The sequence below is a fragment of the Cnephaeus nilssonii genome, assembly GCF_951640355.1.
Source record: "Cnephaeus nilssonii genome assembly, chromosome: 13".
Lineage (NCBI taxonomy): Eukaryota > Metazoa > Chordata > Mammalia > Chiroptera > Vespertilionidae > Cnephaeus > Cnephaeus nilssonii.
The window spans coordinates 37,830,273-37,853,729 of NC_137084.1; the positions used below are offsets into that span (position 1 = coordinate 37,830,273).

At 37.0% G+C, this 23,457-nt stretch overlaps 1 protein-coding gene across 1 annotated transcript in view; it reads left to right on the forward strand.

Annotated features, from left to right (window-relative positions):
* The first annotated feature begins 2,840 nt into the window (after positions 1–2,840).
* The window catches only part of STK33 (serine/threonine kinase 33), a 56,705-nt gene continuing 36,088 nt past the window's right edge, over positions 2,841–23,457 (forward strand). Inside the window, exons 1-7 of the mRNA XM_079788811.1 lie at positions 2,841–3,068; positions 4,182–4,292; positions 8,302–8,415; positions 12,022–12,126; positions 16,090–16,228; positions 17,152–17,240; positions 19,290–19,374. Of these exons, the coding sequence (XP_079644937.1) occupies positions 2,844–3,068; positions 4,182–4,292; positions 8,302–8,415; positions 12,022–12,126; positions 16,090–16,228; positions 17,152–17,240; positions 19,290–19,374 (868 nt within the window). The 5' untranslated portion in view covers positions 2,841–2,843. The remainder of the gene's footprint in view (positions 3,069–4,181; positions 4,293–8,301; positions 8,416–12,021; positions 12,127–16,089; positions 16,229–17,151; positions 17,241–19,289; positions 19,375–23,457) is intronic.

Genomic DNA, 23,457 nt, shown 5'->3' on the forward strand with positions numbered 1-23,457 from the left:
TGGAAAAAGTAATCCAAAAGCATATAGGGAAACACAAAAAACCCCTAGGTAGCCCAAACAATCTTGAAAAAGAACAGAGTTGGAGGCATCACACTACCTTATACTAAATATACTATGAGTAACTATGGTAATCAAAACAGCATGGTACTGGCATAAGAATAGACATATGGATCAATGAAATGGAATAGAGAGTCCAGAAATAAACCTGCCTATATGGTCAATCTATGACAAAAGAGGCAAGAATATACCATGAGGTAAAGATAGTTTCTTCCATGTGGTACATATGTACAATGGAATATTACTCAGCCATAGAAAGAAGGAAATCTTGCCATTTGCGACAACATGGATGAACCTAAAGGGTATTATTCTAAATGAAATGAGTCAGGCAAGAAGACAGATACCATATGACTTCATTTATATGTGGAACCTAAAAAAAAACCACACCAAAATAAAACAAAAACCTCATAGATACAGAGAACATTTTGATGGTTATCAGATGGGAGAAGGATTGGGAGATGGGTGAAAAAGGTTAAAGGGATTTAAGGAGTAATAAAAATAGTTACAGAGATGTAAAAAGTACAGCATAGGGAATCTTTATACTAGTATATTCTATATATATAAAAGCCAAGCGACCAGAACGACCGGTCACTATAACGCACACTGCAGTGGCCATCCGGCCTGATCGGGGGCCCCGATCACCACCACCCCCCCACCCTCCTGTGGCTCCTCCCCCTGGCTGGCCTGGCCCCGATCCGCTCCGGCCCCGATCGACCCCACCCATGCACAAATTCATGCACCGGGCCTCTAGTATAGTCAATAATATTGTAATAACTATGTATGGTCATATGGGTACTAGACTTATTGTAGTGAGCACTCCATAAGGTATATAATTGTCTAATCATAATGTTGTACACCTGAACCAAGATAATATTGTATGTCAAGTGTAATTGAAAAATAAGTAAATAAATAAAAAGCTTTGTTATATATAATGTGCTATCTAAATGTGAATTATAATTTTGATTTAATGCTCTTTGGAATAAATTTCAACTTTAAATAACAAGCAATTATTGTGAAGTCCCAATAGCTTTGATAAATACTCAGCTTTACAATTTTCAATGAGTTTTCCAAAGGTGGTATAATAATGTGGGGTTCGTTTTTTCCCATGAGTGCAATTTCATTTTCTTCATCTTGCTATTACTTTACTGAGAAAATATAAATATTCTAATCCTGGATGACAAAAAAGAAAGAAAAGGTGTGTAAAAAGTACCCTTTAGACAGCTAGAGGGGGAAAGAATGCAACTGATGCCAGTAAACAGACATACACATGCTCTTCTTACAAATGCTTGACCTTGTTTTTCAACAGAAACCTGTGACTACAAAATACAGAGTGGGGCAAAAGTAGGTTTCCAGTTGTGAGTATGCAAAACACACTTTATTCTTGTATTATTATTTATTAATTATTGTATTATTTTTTATACGAACAACTGTAGATCTACTTTTGTCCAACCCTGTATACTTTTAAATAATATCTGAAATAGTATGGCACAAGACTATAATAATGTGTTCCCAGTCACTTCTGGAAACTTCTCTTACATGTACCACAGAACACATTCCTCCCTCCTTCCTTAGCTTAGATCTTTTCAACTTGGCACCGTATTATTGCCAATAGCTTTAGTTAGGTAGATTGCTGGGCATACATATTATGCACTCAGGGAAAATAGCACCCATTATTTCCTATTTTTGCTACTTGAGTATAAAAATGAGGATACTTCTAATATTGCCTTTGAACTTTTAGAATTAAGATTATTTTATAAAATCAAATTACCTACTTCTTTGTGATGTGTATAATATGTATTTTCTCTAATAATTATTAGACAAAGGTTTAAATTTTAAAATCATGGTAATGAATGTTTTATACCAATGTTTTTAAAGCCTTTTTTAAAACCAAAGTTATATTAAGAAATACATTTTATAATGTGACCAGGTACACACATACACACACAAACATTTTATATGTAGTATATATCTGGTTATAATAAAATTTTCACAAAACTTACCAAGGATCAATGAAAAATACTCTGATACCTATTTTATTTCATTTAAAAATTTATATCAACCCACCTAATTGATTTCCTTAGATTATGCTTTTCAGCAGTTTCATGGTTCTTTTGATGGTAAAACAAATATAATTTCTAGAGTTCAAGAATTCAATTTTGAAAGATGAGAATACATTGCTTTATAGAAATATGTCCTAATTTTGTTGTAAATATTAACTTTTCATTTATAGGCAGTATGCTTGTTTTTTGAAAAAAATATATATACTTTGGTTAATCCTCAGCAGAAGATATTTTTCCACTGATCTTTTAGAGTGGAAGAGAGAGGGAAAGACAGAGAGAAACATCAATGTGAGAGAAACACATCGATTGGTTGCCTCCTGCATGAGCCCCAGTCAGGGCGGAGAGGAGCCTAGAACTACGGTACATGGTGCCCTTGACCACAATTGAATCTGGGACCCTTTGTTCTATAGGCCGACGCTCTATCCACTGAGCCAAACCGGCTAGGGCTAGGCAGGATGCTTTTGGTGCTAGTTGCTAGTTTTTCCTCTCACTGCTAGGAGGGTGATAGGATAAGAAAGAATTTTCTAAATGGTGATTTCTTTTCTTTCTGCAGCTCTCATGTGTGAATATAAGTTTAGTGCATCATTAAAATAAGGACCTCTCCAATTGGAAGTTACAAACTTTGCCATCAGCTTACCTTATTATCATTTTTTTTTTGTCTGATTCTTTCCCTCAAAGAGTGGAAACATCTTTCTTTCAAGTTGCTTTTGTTGCATAGTTCAGAAAATGGCTGATAGTGACTTTGGGAAAAAAATCGCCAAGTGTCCCAACTGTTCATCTACTTCTCAGAAAGATGCACCTTCTGTCAGTTCCAGTAAAACAAGGCTTACTCCAATGTTAGTGGCGGAAACGTCAGATACATCAAGCCTTGGTGAACCAGACTCTTCAAGTTCACTGGACAGAAAAAAAGAACAACAAATTATTAAATATAAGGCCTTTGCAAAAGATGTGGTAAATATCAAAGATTCTATTTCTGAACACAAGTCGAAATCCCATTGTCCAATCCCATCCCTAGCTTCATTCATGGGCCCTTTCAGCTAGATCACTGCCTTCTTAACTATTAAAGAGACATTACTTTTTTACATAAGGGATGAGCAAAGTTGGTTAGTACTTTCTTTTATGATATTTCCAACACTGCCCAAATTAATTATTTCCCAGGATTATGAATAATTTGGAATGTTGTTCCAGTTTCTCTTTAAAAGTGACTTATATAGAAATAAATTGGTTTTCAAGTTGAATTAAATCTGAATTTGGGGATACTTTTAAAAAAATGCAGAATGACATTTAGGGTTGTAGTTAAATATAGGGTAGTTATTATTTAAGACAATTTCTGGTTATTTAGATGGAATCTCAAACATACTCTCCAAAATCAATTTGCATTATTTACAACAGTTTATGTCTACCCAGTTGGACTGGTTTGGGTGTACTCAACTTTCTAGAGAAGAAATAGTGTGCAAGGTTTTACTTGATACAGCACAGCTTTGGAGACAGAAAGCAGTGCATTTAAGAAAAGTTAGGTTCTCAGTCCTCAAAGTTGTACCTTTTTCAAATTCTCCCCTTAAACTGTTCTTTCCTGATTTGTATGACAGTATAATTATTGCCATATAGGTGTCTCTGAGTTAGTTGTTACTGAGTGAGCTGTTAATATGTTATTTTCATTCAAAGCATATTTTGTGAATGTCTGGCCAATAATTTTTTTATGTATAACCTATTTGAGGTGATATGTTTTGAAACAAGAATGATTGAGAAAGCTGTGAAGTTGCCTTCTCACGATTTCAAAGAATCATTGAGTAAGTTATGATTTATCTGCTATGCAGGTTATAATGTACACTTGCTTGGATTTAGGAGATTAGATTGAGTGACTTCTTAAGGTCTCTTTTAGCCTAATGAGCCAATACATTATATAGGGCTTTGAATTTGAAAAAGACAGTGAATTATATTATATGCAATAAATATGATGGCACACATTAAACATTTGTCATATAATCTAAATTAAGGTTCTTACTTTCTCAACAAGTGTGTTATATCTTAATTACTTTTTTTAAAATTCCTTTTTGGGCTAAGCCCTCAAGATCCTCAAATATAGAGAGAAAGTCATCTCAACAGTGGGGTCGGGGCAACGTCACAGAAGTAAAAGTTCCTCACATCAGGCTGGACGATGGAGCTGCTATTCAGGTATTTAGAAAGCAAAATGAAGTGACTAAGAAGTTTCAGGTTTCTTCTGTCAATGGTTAATGGCAAAAAAAAAAAAAAAAAAGATTTAAAAATAAGTCTCTAAGGAAGGGAAGGGAAGGAAAGGGAAAATTTACCATTTTCAAGTATGTCAAAGTCTTTACTTCAGAAAATGCAGACTATTCCATTCATAGAGGACCAAATGGACTTTAACCAAAATGGAGGTATTTTTATTAGGTAAAATGCGAACATTTTGGCCTTCACATCTTGCGTGTTGCTGAGGGCAATTGTGGAGTCTTGGTGTAGATCTCTTTAAAATGCAGAGAGAGACCAGATGACTTGAGGTGGTTTGGCTGTTCACTTCCTTGGGGCCATTTTTGTAGCCTCAGGTTGGATGAATACCAACATTGTCTTCCTAGGATTCTAATTATAACATACAAATATGAATTAAATATTAGTACCATTTTAGAAATAAAATGTGTTATTTTAACCGGTTTAAAGGAACTTCAGTAAGAACAACTACAAGAAGAATTTTGCATTAAGGTTAATGTTAAGAAATGTTTTAAGAGATATTTGGCAATATACTCAAAGTGATCAGAAAAACTTCCTGAGAAATTCTGACTTGAAAAGTTTAAATCTCCCCTTTTAAAGAATTTTTAAAAACTACAAATTTACTGAGTTTTAAATTTAGTCATAAGAGCTTTTATAAAATCAAAATGTGTTTGTTGTGAAAAATTAGGAAACTATAGATAGAAAAGTGAAAAAAAAGTCATGAGCCAGAGATAAATCAGTTTTAACATTTACCACCTCTACTTTATTTTTTATGCATGTATAAGTCATCCTATTTTTTTTTTCAGTTTTGTTTTAAATTATGAAATATTCCAAGTATGTACATATTTTTGACAAATAACCTTAACTGATACAGTTGAAGTTTCTCTTCCTCTATTTAATGGATAGGCTTACTTTGAAGATTTTAAACATTTTGGTAGAGTATAAAAAAGGAAGTTACAATAATCCATAATTCCACTTCCCAGTGATAAGTGCTCAATATTTAAATGAACATCTTTCCAGACATTAATGTGAGATACCCCCCATACACACATTCTCACCATTTTCATAATGTGATAGTATCATGCATCTTTTCACACTCCACACTGTATCATGGACTTGCTCTATGTCAATAAAAATCTATCTATATTACTACTTTAGTAGCATCCTCTTAAAATTAGTACAAACAAGAAGTCATTTTCTTATTTTTATCACTGTGTAATTATATCAAAATAGGTAGTTGAAGAAAAAGATTAATGTCTGGAAAGATGTTCATTATTAAAAAAAAGGCACAGTTAGGCAATTGGGCTATTTCTCTATCCAGTCCTCATTTTAAAAAGTTTTATTTAATCAACATTAATATTCTGTGTCTAAGTTGTGGTTCTATATATTTAGAAAGAAAATGAGAGTTTAGTTTTTAAAGGTTAAGAAAAATTGGGGAAATGGTTACGGAATTGAGATTATTTTGTTCTGTGGGGGGAAAAAGTGGAAATGACCATTTAAATTTAGATTTAACTAATTTTACATAACATATAGTTGGGAGTGGCATCTATATATATAAAAGCCTAAGTGACTGAACAACTGAATGACTGAACGACCAGTCAACTGATAGCTATGACACACACTGACCTCCAGGGGGCAGACGCTCAATGCAGGAGCTGCCCCCTGGTGGTCAGTGCGCTTCCACAGCCAACCTCCCATGGCCCCAATTGCCGGCCAGGCCAAGGGACCCCACCTGTGCACAAATTCGTGCACCTGGCCTCTAGTATAAATATAATAAAAGTAAAATTTTTGTCTTATTTTAATCATCTTAGTTTTCCAACTTTAATTCTTGCTATAGTGGGGGAGGGAGGAGAGCCAAAGTAATTATAAGTCCTCAGAAAGCAGTGTCTTGGGAACAGGTTGTGCCCCAAGTCTAGGAGTCTCTGTGTATAATATTCAAGACCATAAATCTGGAGCTCCTCCCAGGGTTCAACTTCACATACCCAGTCTATCATTTCTCTCAAACATGTATATGTAGGAGGATTCTGGCTGGCCTGCTGACTGGATTTACTGATTCATTATCAGTTCACTAATTCATTCCATGTTTGTACTGCTATCCCTTTGGAATGACTTCCTTGGATTATTGGGAAAAATATATATATATATATTTTTTTGCCTTTGTTTCCTTACATGCCAATCTCAGAAGCCACCTCTGTCATAATGTTTTCCTTTATTTTCCCAGTGTTTTAGCTCTAGTCTCTGGCCCCAACATCATTTTGTATTTTTATTTTAACTTAAGACTTTCTGACTTAAGAATAATCTTGTCTCTTGAGGAGATTACAAATTCTGAGAAAACAGGAATTATGTTTTATTCAACTTTGTAGCCCCCAAAGTGTATATCACAAGGAAATACCTAAGGAAAGTCGAACATGTTGAAACTGAAGATTTCCTTTTTTTCCCCTTCCCTTCCCTTCCCTTCCCTTCCCTTCCCTTCCCTTCCCTTCCCTTCCCTTCCCTTCCCTCCCCTCCCCTCCCCTCCCCTCCCCTGCCCTGCCCTGCCCTGCCCTGCCCTGCCCTGCCCGTCCCTTCCCTTCCCTTCCTTTCCCTTCCCTTCCCTTCCCTTCCCTTCCCTTCCCTTCCCTTCCCTTCCCTTCCCTTCCCTTCCCTTCCCTTCCCTTCCCTTCCCTTCCCTCCTCTCTCTTCTTTTCTCTCCCTCCTCATTTTCTTTCTTTTCCTTTTCTTCTCTTTCTTTTTTCTTCCTCCCCTCCCCAGCCCTCCCCTCCCTCCCTCCCTCTCTCCCTCCCTCCTTTCCCCTTTCCCCCCATGCATTAAAAATTAAAATTTTACCTACAAGGTTTCAGGGTAGGCTTTTTAAAGGATACAAAAGGAACAACTTCCTAAGTCGCTTCTAGACCATCTTGGAGAAAATTGAGTGAAAATGTAAGCAAGAGAGTAATAATAGTGTTTAAGGGCCAATGTGTACAAGCACCACAGTGCAGAGTTAGGGAAGCCCTTCATGAAAGAGATAAATAATTAGTTGGGCATTGAATCTTCTTTTACTAAAGAAGGAAAGTAAGCAGTGGAAATATGAAGACTAGCAACTAATTGACCTGTTGCATGGTGAAGGTGAAAGTGATCACACAGAGATAGAGGAGCAGTTCTAGGGAAGACTTTGGCTGCTGACCCAGCAGAGGTGTCACCTAGTGGCATTACCTCAGCTGTTCAGAAACTCTCAAGATTCAGAAATTCTTGTTGGTTTGGATGAGGGAGACTGACTCCTCCCAACCAAATTCACAAGAAATGAAAGTGTAAACGAGTGACCTGGTGTCAGCAAGACCAGTACATTCTGTGTTTGTAGCGTAGCTGAATGGTAAGTGGAAGGATTCTTGGTCTGGATAGTGTTACTACAGATAGATTTTATTTTCGTCTCAATGCTGATTTATATCAAAATTTCTGTCACATTGCTTTTTCTAAAACAAAAGGAATAAAACAACAAAGAGATTCTTAATGGAAATAATGAAGATAAATAAAAAGTGTTACTTAATAAACAAGAAAGCAATTGTTTAATGGTTAATATGTGTTAATTTTACGGTTTAGCTCTCAGATTTTTGGGATAATTTTGGGGATGAATGTATTTTATACACACATATGAAATAATATTTCATTCCTTTTTCTTACGAATATATTTTATTATTATAGTTTGTAAGAGATTAATTTTTATGCTTTTGAGGTTTTACACCTTTCCACATTAGGATTTTTTGGTTTTCCTCCAAAGGACATTTAATGAAATCCATCAAAGCTTATTTTTGTTTAATTAAGATGTGTCTATTACTATTGAAGCAAATATATGGTGTCTTCAATTTGATTTCACCCTAGGGCAGAATCTCTCTTCCCTTGGGTAGATATCTATCAGTATTAGTGTTTATTTTTAATACCTAATGAATGGCAGAGAGAGACAAAAGAACTCTTATTTTTTATCCAGGAAATATATACATTTGGAAGAATATTGGGAAAAGGGAGCTTTGGAGTGGTCATTGAAGCTATAAACAAGGAAACAGAAACTAAGTGGGCAATTAAAAAAGTGAACAAAGAAAAGGTAAGGCTTATTATCAGCATCATACTGAGGGCAGAGCTGGGTGGGGTGAGTGGGCAGTATCGTTTTTACACTAACACACCTGCCTCTGACCTTGTGGGCGGGGGTCAGGGCTGGTCCCCAGGGTCTGTGGGCATTTCTCTAGCCTTCTGGGAAAGGACCAGTTCTAAAACTCAGGTAGACAAGTGTATCTGGAAAAAGCAAATGAAAGGATAGCTAACATAACCAATATAACCAAATATAGGTAAAGGTTACCAGAGTGATTGGAGGTAAGGTCTGATTTGTCAGTATGTATTAATGTAGGGCTACTGCTTAGGGATGCCTTAGCCAGAAATGAGTCCTGGGACTCTCTCCTGATGTGGTTCTGCACTAATTTTCTCCTGTTCTCTCCTTTCCTTTTTGATTTCCCATATCCTCATTGTTAGTTTATTCTTCATCCTACCTGCTCTTTTAATTTGAACCACTTCCCCCCCAACTATCTACTATACTATTTACTTATATCCACTGTAGTCCTCACTGAATTTCTCTTGTGCTGGAGAATGATTAGGCTTCTCTTTAAGGGAGAATCTAAGTCCTCAGGTTTTATACCTGTTCATTTTACCAACTTGTAAAAAATTTCTATGCTTGGGGGAAAATTTTTGTTTTTTTCCTTAGATTTCTTTTTTCTTTAAAGCAACTGTCATGTGTGTTGCAATTGTTCTCACTTGTCTTTTATTTTATTATTTTTAAATTAACTTTTAGAGAGAGAGGACTGGAGAGGGAGAGAGAAAGAGAAACATCAAGATGAGAGAGAATCATTGATTGGCTGCCTCCTACACACCCCACACTGGGGATTGAGCCTGCAACCTGGACATGCGCCCTGATCTGGAATCCAACAGGCAACCCTTCAGTGCAAGGGAAGACCAACTGAACCATACCTGCCAGAGCTTTTCCTTAGATTTCTGATAATAAATATTACAATTATGAAATGAGATAATAGGTTTTTTATGTATTCCTTAAAACAAATGATAGCAAATTACATAGCATTTCTCCTTAAAGATTAAAAAAGTACATGGTAAATTAATACAGCAGAAAATTTTAACGACTCTGAAAATAAGAAATATTTTCAATTGCATAAACTTATACAGTTGTTTGTGAATGAAGAAGCTCTTTGTGTCTTTTTAAACACTATGGGACAAATAGGCACAATGACAAACTCATAGTAGCTATGTTACAGAAGACCGGAGAAAAACAAAGCAATGCCCACAGAAATGGAGTTACACTGTTTATTACGCCGGCGGGCCCAGAGAAAGATTTCAAATTCTGAGCAAAAACTTGGAGGAAGCTCTCCCTATTTATATCTTTTCACCCTTTGTCTCCCAAATAAGGGTTTTCCGGTCCCCTTTACAAGTTCTTAAAGAGCCCCATTTGCTGGGGCCTTGAGACCACAACTAAAGGCCTGGCCTGGTGCCAGCACTGATAACTCCGTCTGGGGATGGTTTATGGCCTCTCTAAAATGGGAGTAAACAGGTCTTGCAGGACCAGACAATTAAAGGGGCAGTGGCTAGACTACAGGCTAGTAAGAATGTGCATTAGGTTAATGGCACAGATTCAGATTGCTAGCCTCCAAAAATGTCTCATTTTCCCCATTAGCTACTGTTTGTGAGTATTAACTACATTGAAAATTTTTAGTTATCGTGCTGAGTTATATTTTAGAATTTTAAGACACTTGAATATCTATTAATTGATTCTAATTTTTTTCTGAAAATACAACAAAATCATAAAGAAGAGTATGTCACACATGACTTTGGAGTAAAATGACAAATTACAGGACTAAGGCCCGACTGACTTAGAACCTCCTGTTGTAAAAACCAATATCTCTAATAAACACAAGTGAGAATCTTAATTTTCCAAAGCAAATACAAGCTCAAAAGAAGGAAGTTTCCAAATTAAATGTCATGGTTTATACACAACACTCAGTAAATCTCCACACTGTTGTCCATGTCCATGAGTTCTCTCTCTTTTTTCTGTTTTGCCAAATCCCTCCACTCACCCTGCTCTCTACCTATGAGTCTGTCTCTATTTTGCTTGGTAGTTCAGTTCATTAAATTCCACCTCTAAGTGAAATCATATGGTAAAAAAGATTAATGAAGTAACATATGGATCTTAATAAAGAGATTCAGAACTTTTCTACAACTCTTCAGAATTTTAGAACCACGATGTTACATGGGATATTATTTCCTTTGCCCCTTTGACGTCAGGTAGGGTTAGGGTTTAGGGTTAGGGTTATACAGTCAGGATATCTGCTTGCAATTTTAGGAATTCATAATCTTATACACACATATTGATGCTGAGAGTTTAGAGGACTCTAAACTAAGATACTAAAATAAAATTATATAATCATATGAATTGGACAATATATTACTGTGTTATATACAGGTCAAGCTGTTTGGCGAGGGAGTTAGGAATAGAATTGAGGTGGATTTTAGGAGAAATTGCAGTAAGCTTCCATATCTAGCCTAGACAGAAATTCACTCCTCACAGTCACTATTTCTCTTAACTCTCTTAGGATAACCTTAAAATGTGACTTTCATCCTCCATGGGTAGGACAGAGTGGATGACCAGTCTTCTTTTCTCTTCTGAGATAGTGATGCTAAAGAATAAAAGTCAGTGGAAGCAGGAATGACCCTACTACATATGTAAAATTTTTACTTAGGTAAAGATTGCCTTATGATCAATCCCTTTTCAGTCCTTTAAAAACTATATGTACTCTCCTAAACTTGGAGGGGCAGGGGAAGTTTGAGGAAGGAGGGATAAAACCTTTGTTATTCCTTTCAGAGATATTTTATGTGCGTGAGGACAATACTTATTTGCAAATGATGGTAATTTAGATTCAATAGAAGTGATGATAGGTGATGGTAATGGTAGTGGGGGCCAGGGAAGTCCTTCTGAAATTTCTTAGATGACCTTGTAGAAAATCAGTGGCTTACACCCTGTTTGGAGGCCCTGTTGCCGGCTTTACCATTTGCTGCCAGGTATGGTAAAGGGTTACATATAAGGAGATAAAGTTGGACTTAGATTGGTCAGAAGGCAAGATCTCAATTTCTCTTCCTCAGTTAATTTTTGAGGCCTGGGGACCAGGAAGTGATAGAATGCAGGGCTGAGTGTAGAATCTCACTTCCCATTGTTTCCTTTGATGTGTATAAATATAATCAAAGCAGAAGAGCAACAAAGCAGAAAAACACTTTGTTTTTTATCGTCTCCAATTGATGTCCTTGGAAAGAAGATTTTGTTTTTATTATGCTAACACCAAAGGATTAACATGATTCTGAAGGAAATATTAAAAAGCATATTAAAAATTAGAGTAATTTTTGTGAGGGGACAGAGACCATATTTTAACTAATTTATGGAAAAAGTCCAAGAAACAGATATAGTTAAAAGTAAAATTAAATATAAGACTATATATAAAATTGGACAGAGGGACACACTTTAATTTATTATGGAAATAAGTTGCATTTTTTTAAAGCAACTTCTCAAGAAGGTGTAGGAAAAATTTAATAATAACTAACTTTTATAGTGAGGTATGTAGTAATGACATTCCTATGTGAAATCTCTGTCTCATTATTTAAGGCTGGAAGCTCTGCTGTGAAGTTACTTGAACAGGAGGTGAACATCCTAAAAAGTGTGAAGCATGAGCACATCATACATCTGGAACAGGTGTTTGAGACGCCCAAGGTAATGCTGCAGCAGGTCTGCATTTTAAAAGGAGTTGTTATTATAAAATGAACCCCATTCCCTTCTGAAGAAATCCCTTTGAGGCACTGTTGCTCGAGTCCTTAGCGCGAGTTTGTCACTGAAGATCGAGGAGAGCATCCTGGAGGGCTTTCATTATTGATTGTATAATTAGGTGCCTGGTGGTTAGATTGATGACTTTAGTGATATTTTTAGGTTGCATATTGAAAATGAATGTTTAAAATGGAAACAACAACAACAAAAATAATGAAATAAAATAAGATTGGAACAATACCATATACAATCAAACAATGATTAGATCTTCCTTAGAGATGGCTTTATTTTGTGTTGATTCTTGATTTCTCCATTATAGTCTCTTGGATTATTGTCATAATTTTGTAATAAAGTTAGCTTGGGCATTTTTGGCACTAGGTAGAAGATATTTTGTCATCTGTGTCTTACCAATATGTGTAATCTTCCTTCTTCTCCAGATGCTATCATTCTCTTGGAATGCCTGTGATTTTCATTTAGAGTTGTTCTGAAGCCTGGGGATCTGCTATTCTGCCTCCAGATTGTTCAGTGCTTGTGGGCTTGGGTGATTCTTAGTTTGGAGGCAAAATAATTTAGTGATTAAGCACATGGACACTGGGGTCAGATTGCCTGTGCTTTTGAATCCTGGCGCTGTTATTGGCTATGAGACTATGACAAATTACTCAACCTCTCTATACCTCAGTTTCCTCATCTATAAAAGGGATTTAATAATAGTATCTACTTCATTTAGTTGCTGTGGTTTCTTGTGAGTCCAAATGCTCTCCAGATTGACACGATTATCTTATCTAATAATAGAGTAATATGCAAATTAACCATCACGCTGCGACAAAATGGTGGCCCCATAGCCACAAGATGGCAGCGCCCAGTCCGCTCAGCTCTGCTGCTGGAGTGTCCAGCCTGTCGGCAGGAGCAGCGAAGCTGGATCCGCCTCCGGAGGGGTTTTTGATCTGCCCCCAGACACGGCAGTCAGAGCCTGGACAGGAGGCCATGGAGGCTTCCGCGGCAGCGGGGAAGCCCCAGGCCCTGCAAACAGAGCCCGGACAGCAGGGCATGGAGGCTTCCATGGCAGCGGGGAAGCCCCAGGCCCTGCAAACAGAGCCTGGACAGCAGGGCATGGAGGCTTCCGTGGCAGCGGGGAAGCCCTAGGCCCTGCAGACAGAGCCCGGACAGCAGGGCATGGAGGCTTCCGTGGCAGCGGGGAAGCCCCAGGCCCTACAAACAGAGCCCGGACAGCAGGGCATGGAGGCTTCCGTGGCAGCGGGGAAGCCCCAGGCCCTACAAACAGAGCCCGGACAGCAGGGCATGGAGGCTTCCGTGGCAGCGGGGAAGCCCCAGGCCCTACAAACAGAGCCCGGACAGCAGGGCATGGAGGCTTCCGTGGCAGCGGGGAAGCCCCAGGCCCTACAAACAGAGCCGGGCCGGGACAGCAGGGCATGGCGGCTTCCTTAGTGTGTCGGTGTCCTCAAAGTCCCCAGGCCTAGCAGACAGAGCACACTGCAGGGCATTGGGGCTTCCTTCTCATGGCGCATGGGGAGGCTGGCAGAAAGCGGAGAGCAGGGCATGGGGGCTTCATCTCCATGGCTGCAGCGAAACCTCCAGGCCCCGCAGAGAGCAGAGAACCCTGGGGAGTGGGCCTAAGCCATCAGTAGGACATCCCCTGAGAGCTCCTGGATTGTAGAGGGTGCAGGTTGGGCTGAGGGACCCCCGTGCACGAATTTCGTGCACCGGGCCTCTAGTTTCTAATAATTATAAAAAGACCTTTAAAAAACTTTTATTGCTATAACTTTTATCAATGTACATATTTGAAATTGATGTCAATTTATATTGTAAGTTAATGTAACTGTTCCTTCTAAATAGTTCACTGACTGACCATCTCATGTACCAATGACCTCTGCAGTGCTGTCAGTAGAAAAAATATGGCCTTGTTCAAAAAGTTATGTGTTAGACTTTGCAGAATAGTTACTTCTGAAATTCTAAAGCATCCTCGGGTTTAGTGAATCAGAATTTTGACTATAAAAGGAAAAGGTGTTAACCTTCTCTTCCTGTTTTCATGCTTGCTGATTGAACACAGAAGTTTCATTCCTGGTGATTATAGAATAGAATCAGGCCCCAAAATCTTAAAAACACCAACAAAAATCTAGCAGCATAGAATAGAATGGAGACCGAAAGAGTATTCTGTGACTGAATAGCAATAGGTGTGAAAAAGACTTGCATTTTAGTTGACTGGCTCTTTTTTACTCATTAGATGACTTGACTGACTGTTGAAATACCTAAAGTGATCTTAACGCAACAGAAACAGCAAATATGGAAGAGGCATTTCTTTCTTTTTCTTTTTTAAAAAATATATTTTATTAATTTTTTACAGAGAGGAAGGGAGAGGGACAGAGAGTCAGAAACATCGATGAGAGAGAAACATCGATCAGCTGCCTCCTGCACACCTCCTACTGGGGATGTGCCTGCAACCATGGTACATGCCCTTGACTGGAATCAAACCTGGGACCCTTCAGTCTGCAGGCCGATGCTCTATCCACTGAGCCAAACCAGTTAGGGCTGGAAGAGGCATTTCATCTCTGGCTTTTACACTCATAGCCCATTAGTCACTAAGTCCCACTATTTCTTTCTCCTAGGCATCTTTCACATCTTTCCTTCTTCCCCTTCTTGTCACTCTTCTGTGCCTCGCATCTGCCCTCTGTAAACAGGTCAGCATGCCACGGTGTGCAAGCCACATCTGGTGCGTGCCTACTTTTTATGGCACATAAGCTAAGGTTCTTTTGTATTTTTAAATGGTTGAAAGAAATTTAAAGAGTAATATTTCATGACCTGAATATTATATGAAACTGAATTTTCAAAGTCCATAAATAAAGTTTCATTGTATTGTTTATGCTATAACTGCAGAGTTGTGTAGCTACAAAAGAGATTGTATGGCCCACAAAGCTGCAAGTATTTCTTGTCTGGTTCTGGCCTTTACAGCAAAAGCTTGCTGAGCCGTGCTCCGCATTCCTGCTAGAAGGTTCATTTAGAAATGCAGAATTGATTATATTTCATACACCTTTCCCCCACCCCAGACACCAGCTTCAGAATCCTCAGTGGCTCCTTACCGCATATGGGGAAAAGTTCCAAATTCCTCTTCCTATGATATACGAGACCCTATAACCTGGCCCCTGCCTGTTCTTTCGGTCTACTCCTCACCACTCTCCTCTGCCTACCAAACTCCCAGAGCTGTTAGCACTGACATACTTGGTGCTCTTTTAACAGCCAGTGTCATTTCAACTTTTGTGGTCTTTGCAAATACCACGTGTTCTGCCTGTTCTTGTCTACGGTCTCTACCCCTATATTGCTTTCTAGGCCACCAGACCTGCCTTTAATGTCACCTCCTCAGTGAGCATTCCTTCAGCAGAGGCTTCCCTCCTCGGTAATCTCCTGGCATTTGGGGCCTGCCTCTTCTACCAACACTTATCACTCGATTTTTAGTTTTAACTACACTGTGAGCGCCTTGAGGATAAAGACTATGTCTTATGCCTCCTTGTCCCTCTAGTATCCTGACAGTATCTTGTACGTGATAGATAATAAATATTTTTCAAATATAATGATGATTAAGAGTGTGATCATAGCCCGCCAGTGTGGATCAGTGGTTGAGTGCTGACCTATGAACCAGGAGGTCATGGTTCAATTCCCAGTCAGGGCACATGCCCCAGTGGCAGGCTCGATCTCCAGTGGAGGGTGTGCAGGAGGCAGCCATTAATGATTCTCTCTCATCATTGATGTTTCTATCTCTCCCTTTCTCTCCGAAATCAATAAAAATACATTTTTAAAAAGAGTGTGATCATATTTTTATTATATATGTATTCTATAACATGTTTAAGATTCCCATCTATATAATTTGCTCTCTCTCGCTTTTTAAATATATAATGTCAGAAAATGTACCTTGTGATGGAGCTTTGTGAGGATGGAGAACTCAAAGAAATTCTGAAGAGGAAAAAGCATTTCTCAGAGAATGAGACCAGGTGGATCATTCAGAGTCTAGCATCAGCGATAGCCTATCTGCACAATAACGGTAAGGGGAGGGTCACCAGCCACTGACTCCATGAATGCAGGCTCACATTTATTTCAGGGTAATTGTTTTCAGGATTTGTAGTCACAGAAATATGCCTACTAGTATGAGGATTTTATTTAAAAACTAGTGGGCCGGCGCACGGATTTGAGCACATTGAAAGGAAATTAATTAGAAGAAATTAATTCTTCAGCAACAACATAACCCACGGTTGAAGTTGGAATTGCACGCCCCCCCTCCCTTCCCTCCCCCCCCCCCGCCCCTGAAGGAATTGGGCTCCCTCCACTCTGGTTCCGGGGTGCGTCACTCGAGAACCACTGCTGCCAAGTCACTGAAGCTTGGCAGCTCCTGCGTTGAGTGTCTGCCCCCTGGTGGTTGGACGGTCGGATGGTCGCTCAGCCTTTTATGTATATATAAAAATCTTTTCCTTTTAAACATCATTTATAGATATATTTTAATTAGAAAAAAGGCAGATATACAATTACATTATACATGGACAAGGATGAAGTTAATGAACGTTTCCATTCAACAGTTTGAAAAGCAGCTATTATTCTCAAATCAAAAGTAGAGAAATCAACAATAAAGTGAAATTTTTAAAAATTTATATATTACTAATTTAAAAATTAAGTATTTTCGACATTTTGTTTTTGTTTCTTAGAGCCATTTTAGGTTCACAGAAAAATTGAGCAACAGGGGGACTGGGAGAGATGAGGGAGTCAGAGAGAATAATGGCTCCTGAAGGTTAAAACGTGGAGAAGAGGGATCTGAATATAAGGGAGTGGGACAGAGCAGAACTATGCTTGGCCCATCTCAGATATTTCAACGGTGGACGTTAATTTGTCAAATGTATTTATTTGTTGTATTTGTGTCCCCTCTAATTATTTTTCCATTCATTTCATTTGATTTGTTGTTTATTTTCTTGGTAGATATAGTACATAGAGATCTAAAACTGGAAAACATAATGGTTAAAAGCAGCTTTACTGATGATAACAATGAAATGAACTTAAACATAAAGGTAAGACACTAGAAATGGTGGTAAATATTTGCCTATAAACAGTTTGATAGCAAAGTGGCAAAGTACATCCCCTTTTTAGACACATTTTAGAAGCTTTGAGCAGCCAGAAAATAAATGACTAGTGCTAAAAAAAATTAAAAAATTCACAAAAGAGGTTGTAACTGACAGGAATAATTTTGCAAGTTAAGTGGTACTGTTGAATTTTTTTAAGTACATGTTCATTTGGATAGTTCTAAATCATTAGTTAATAGCAAGCAAACAGATGCTCTGAATTCTAATTAATTTCAAAATTATGCCTGGTAATGTGATGTAAATGTGTTACAGATTTAGAAAAAAACACACCTTGGCTTTGCCTCTGATACCAAATTAATGCTAAAGTCTGTATTTCTCACTGAAAATCTTCCTGGGTATTAATATTTATATCCTAAGCACAATTAGTGTGCCAAGTGTTTATTCTTGAAGATTTTATTCAAATTAAGTGTTCCTTAATGTCAAATAAATGATAGGATACATTATTTATTACTTAGCACTTTAATAATGGCTGCTTTCAAAATATATGAATGTGTTAATTTAGGAATAAATTGTGGATAATGCACTCTGTTGCAGATGCTAAATCCCTGTAATATAAGTAGGTTTAACAACATTGTTGTTTTCCCGGAGTAAATGTTCTTGAGCATTTCCATTGTAAACTTCAGGAAGGCAGGAATTATGTGTGCCTTATTCACTGTTGGTACTTGGAATAGTGCCTGAAACATAGTATGTGCTCAATTAAGATTTGGCAAATGAGGGAATAAATGTTCTCCAAGGAACTGAATTGGATCGTCAAAGCTTTTGTTTATTTGATATCTGTATAGATTTTCTGTGGAGAAAGATATGTGTCATAGTACTCCACGTGGGATCATTGTGAAAACTCCTGGGGAAATTGATTAATCTATTTAGAAGAAAAATGATATCACGTGTGGACAGAAACTTCTTCCTTACTCCATAAGACACTGGAAACTGCATTCAGGGTCTGCGGACTGAGAGCCTATCTTTGGTTGTATGATCAATAAATGTGCCTGTTTTTCTGCTTTCAGCCCAAGGCTGTTCCAACTTGGGAGACAAGACCAAGGGCACATACTGAATACTTAATAACCACATGTTTAATGACCAAGTTTAGAACTGAGCAGAAAGACTGCAGTTGTAGCAGCAAGCCTCCAGTGTATTTGTATTTATACTGTATTTTTTCCTGTTAATTTGTTTCTTGTCGTTTTTAATAGTGTAGTCATTGCTTCAATTAGTACACTCTAGAAACACAAAGGAAATAACAAAGAAAAGGTAGTATTTACCAGAGATACTGTGTTTTTTTAAATAATTACAAAAGGGGGTAGGAGTTTCTGTGAGTGCTGAAAAAGATGGTGATTTGCATTTATAACAGTGCTTTAAACTGAAACATAGCTTGAGTGTCAGAAAAATAGATAATAAACACAAGGCCAGAATGTAATTTACAGTGAAAGAACTTTTTTTTTTTAATACATTTTTTACTGATTTCAGAGAGGGAGAGAGAGAGATAGAAACGTCAATGATGAGAGAGAATCATTGATCTGCTGTTTCCTGTACACCCCCACTGGGGATTGAGCCTACAACCTAGGCATGTGCCTCTGACCAGAATCGAACCCAGGACCCTTCAGTCCGCAGGCCAACGCTCTAGCCACTGAGCCAAACTGGCTAGGGTGTGAAAGAACTTCTTAAAAATAACTTTTATTTGAAAAAAAGTTAAATGCCTTTTCTCAAGATTTCACTTCCTACATTAAACTGGTAAATTTAATTACAAGGAATGAAAAATCACCACCTTGGGTTTTTTCTCAAGATTTGAGAAACCAGGCTTCTCTGTACCAAGTTTCTTCTTCCCAGAGAGGGTGCGTGGGGAGGGAAAGCGAGGTCCTTATTAGTAATACAAGTAAAGCCCCTCCATCTGGATCCCTGAATTAAATGCAATTACAAAATCCTACCTTCAGCATGAGTGACGCTGGGACAGGAACACAGGTGACTCTGAGTTTCTTCTTGTAGGTGACTGATTTTGGCTTAGCGGCGAAGAAGTATGGCGGGAGTGAGGCCATGCTGCAGAACACGTGTGGGACTCCTACCTACATGGGTGAGTCTTTAGACTATTAAAATGTAGAACAAGTAATGTGGATTAAAACTTGAGCAATTTGATTTTGCCATCATGACTTAATGGCCCTGCTCGAGCTATGTGTTTTTTTTTAAGGTCAAATAATTTCAGCTGTGTTAGTGTTTGTCTCATAATTTTTACCTTCAAAGATGGTAGAGTTTATTGTTTCTCTGGGCTCTTCTTACAGTTGTTTATTTCTCTTAAGTAATCATATCCCAAACTTAATTATTGTTTTTTGTTAATTCATGCTAAAATCATGTGTGTGTTTTGCTTCTTTCTGTTTTTTTTTAAATTCAATTTCATTGCCATCAAATAGGTTTTCACAAAGAATACTGATTGAATATATTTGTAAAACAGCAATTTCCCATTTTTACAAGTGTGAATTTTAATGGTTTTACTAAAGCATAAATTAAATATCATAAAAAATGTGCCATTCAATGATTTTGCATACATTCATGGAATTGTGATCACCACAATCCAGTTTTAGAGTAATTTTACCCCCAAAAGTTGACTCATGCTTATTTGCACTCAATCTCACACCCACCCCAACACCAGGTAGCCACTCATCTTTTTGTCTCTGTAGATTTGTCTTTTCTGAACATTCCCTGTAAATGGAACTGTACAATATGTAGTCTTTTATATCTGGCTTCTTTCCCTTGGCATCATGTTTCTGAGGTCCATCCTTGTTGTAGAATGTGTCTGTATGTAGTCTGTTCTTCACTAGTATATTGCTAACAGTTGTCCATTGTATGGATATGCCACAATTTGTCTATCCATTTGTTAGCTTATGGACATGGGGGTTGTTTGGGGCTATTATGAATAATGCTATTATGAACATTCATGTGCAAGTTTTTCTATGGCCATGTGGTTTTATTTTCTTTGTGTAGATACCTAGGAATGAAATTGCCGGGTCATATATTATTTATGTTTAAATTTTTAAGAAACTGCCAATGATTTTCCAAAGTGGCTGTAACATTTTACCTTTCTATTAGCAATGTATGAGGGTACAGCTTCTTCATATTCTTGCTGGCACTTGGTATTACCTGTCTTTTTAAATTATAGCCATTCTGATATCCCATTGTGGTTTTAATTAGCATTACCCTAATGACCAATGATGTTGAACATCTTTTCCTGTACTTATTAGTTATTTATATACATATCTTCTCTGATGACATGTCTATTCAAATCTGTACCTATTGAGATGATCACATATTTTTTCTCTTTAAATTTATTAATGCAATAATTACATTAATGACTTTTTAAAATGTTGAACCATCCTTGCACTTTTGAATTTAACCCCACTTGGTTTAATATTCTGCTATATTCAAATTGTCACCACTTTATTTTAAGAGCTATGAGTGGAGCTTTCTTTCTTTTTTGCTGCCCTTGTCTTTTTTGATGTTAGGGTTATGTTGGCCTCGTTTAAAAAATAAGACATTTTCACTTTTTATATGCTATGAACCATTTAAGTAGTAGAAATTATCTATTCATTTGTTTGATGAAATTTCATCTTAAAATATTTTTGTCCTGGTACCCTTTGGAGGATGAACTTTCTATTATATTATCAATTTATTCTAGGTTATTCAAGTTTTTCACATCTTTTTGAATCATTTTTATAATTTATGCTTTTTAGAAAATTGTTTATTACATTGAGATTTTATGTTTTATTGGCAGAAATATGCAAGTATATTCACTTAAAATTTTCAGATTTTCCTGTGTATTTGTGGTTATATCCCCCTATGGATTCCTAATATTTTTTAAGAAGGCAGCATGATGTAATATTGGTAATTTGGTCTCTGACATCACCTGGCTAACTTGGAATTTCAGTTCTTTCATTTACTATCTAATTAACCCTAGGCAAACACAATTTCTATATCATGTAATAGGGATTATGTCACTCATTTGTCAAAAAAATTTTGAGGACCTTTTTTGTGTTAGACACTGGTCTAGATATTGGGAATACAGTGGTGAACAAACATAAAAATGTCATGTTGGCAAAAACATTAAACAAGATAAAAATAAACTATGTGATATATTAAAGAGCAGTGCTAAGGTTGAAAAATAAAACAGGGAAGGGGAGAGGACATATTTAGGACTGTAATAATAATCAGGTTGACATGAGAATTAAATGAGAAAATGTATGTAAAGTGATTAGCATAGTACCTGGCACTTGGTATTCAGTTTCAGCTCTTTTTTTCTTGTCATTTTTAAATCAAATTTGTTAGTGGTTGGGCCAATTTATTGGGATTTCAAAGGACCAGGTCAAATCTAATGTTACATTTGTTTGCTTTTTCATTAATTTCTGCTTTTTATCATTCTGAATTCCTTTTTTCTACTTTCTTTTGGTTTATTTTTTAACTTCCTAAGCTAAATGCTTATTTATTTTCCATCTGTTCATTTTCTAATAAATGCATTTAAGATTATATATTTTTCTCTGAGTATTTCTTTGATCATTTCTTTTGTTATATACAGTGTCCAAATTGTACAGACTATTATAGTTTTAGTCTTCTTCTTTGGTTTAAGAATTATTTAGAAGTGCTTTTAGAATTTTCTAGGCGGTTACGATGTGTTTGATGCTTATGTGGATGTGTGTTTGTTTTCCTAGCCTTTTGGTTTCTCTGTCTGGTTTTCCTCATTGTAGTAGCAATTGTGACTTAAAGCTCTACCTACTTTTAGGAATTTTTGTTATGATTGAACACATGATTGTTTCTGTAACTGTTGCATTGGGTATTTAGAAATATCTATATTCCTGGTTTGTTGAGCATAAAAATTTCTCCATGTTTGTCCTAATAAAATCAAATGTGATGTCTTTGTGATTTAAACTTTCCGCATTGTTTATTTAATTTTGCTTGTTGCTTCTCTTGATTTCTAAGAGAGAATGTTATTAAAGTCACCCACCAAGATGGGGCTTTGAGAAATTCTTTTTGTACTTTTAGATTTGTAAAAACATCTACTTTATTGAGATATAATAAAATGTACAAATATTAAGTGTAAAGTTCAGTGAGTTTTGAGAAATGCATACACTTGTATAATCACCACCCCAAAGAAGATATAGAACATTTCTGTCACTCACACAGTTCCTTTGTGTCCCTCTCAGTCAACCCCCATCCAGACCCCAGCAACCGCTAATGATTTCTGTCACCTTAGCTTAGTTTTGCTGGTCTAGAACTTTATATAAATTGAATTATACAGTACCCATAGTATATATTCTTTTGTCTGTCTTCTTTTGTTCCATGTAATGATTTTTAGACATATTAGTAGTTTATTCTTATTTATTTTTTTTTTTTTACTGAGGAATACAGAGTTCATTGTTTTTTGCCTGTTCGATGCATAAAGTTTCAAAATTGTTTTTATCTTATTTGGGAAAAGGCTACTTTAGATTCTGTTCATATCCTCCTGTTGGCAAAAGACATCTGGTCTGTAGTTATATGGGGAAAATATACCCAGGCACCCTGAGTTTTATGCCTGCTTATTAGTTGTCGACACTGATAACAAGTGAGAGAACAAGAGAGAAGACAGATGGTTTGTAGAGCTTTGCTGGCTTTCTAAATGGCTCCTTGGCACAGTTATTCTGGCCTCTGCCCCCCATGAGAGCTGTGATGGCAGTGCAGTAGAAATCCCCGGGTACTTAAGAGGACTCTGAAAGATGAGGCCAGTAGTGGGCCCTGCTGTGTGTGTGATGCACCTGTATGGAGATTCCTCAGGGAATCTAATCCCAGCATTTGCCCTTGTCATAGACATGTGGCCAAGGAGCGGCTGTCATGAGTCCATACTTAAAGAGTTTAAGTAGAGTTAAAGAGTACAAGTAATTCCTTAAAGAAAAATATTAATTAGTTAACTTTCAATGATTTGGAGATGAAATATTCAGTGTTAATTATCTGTGGTAGAGCCTTTTCTCATTCCTTCTTCAGTTTACTTTTTAACTTTTTTGTTGTTGTTGCTTTTTAGTTCCTTTAACAATAGGAAGAGGAAATGAAATTCCATTTGCTTTTAGAAGTTATAAAAGGGGTGTGTGTGTGTAGGTGAGGGAGATTGAAACTGTTTTCTAAAATAAAAACACCTTTG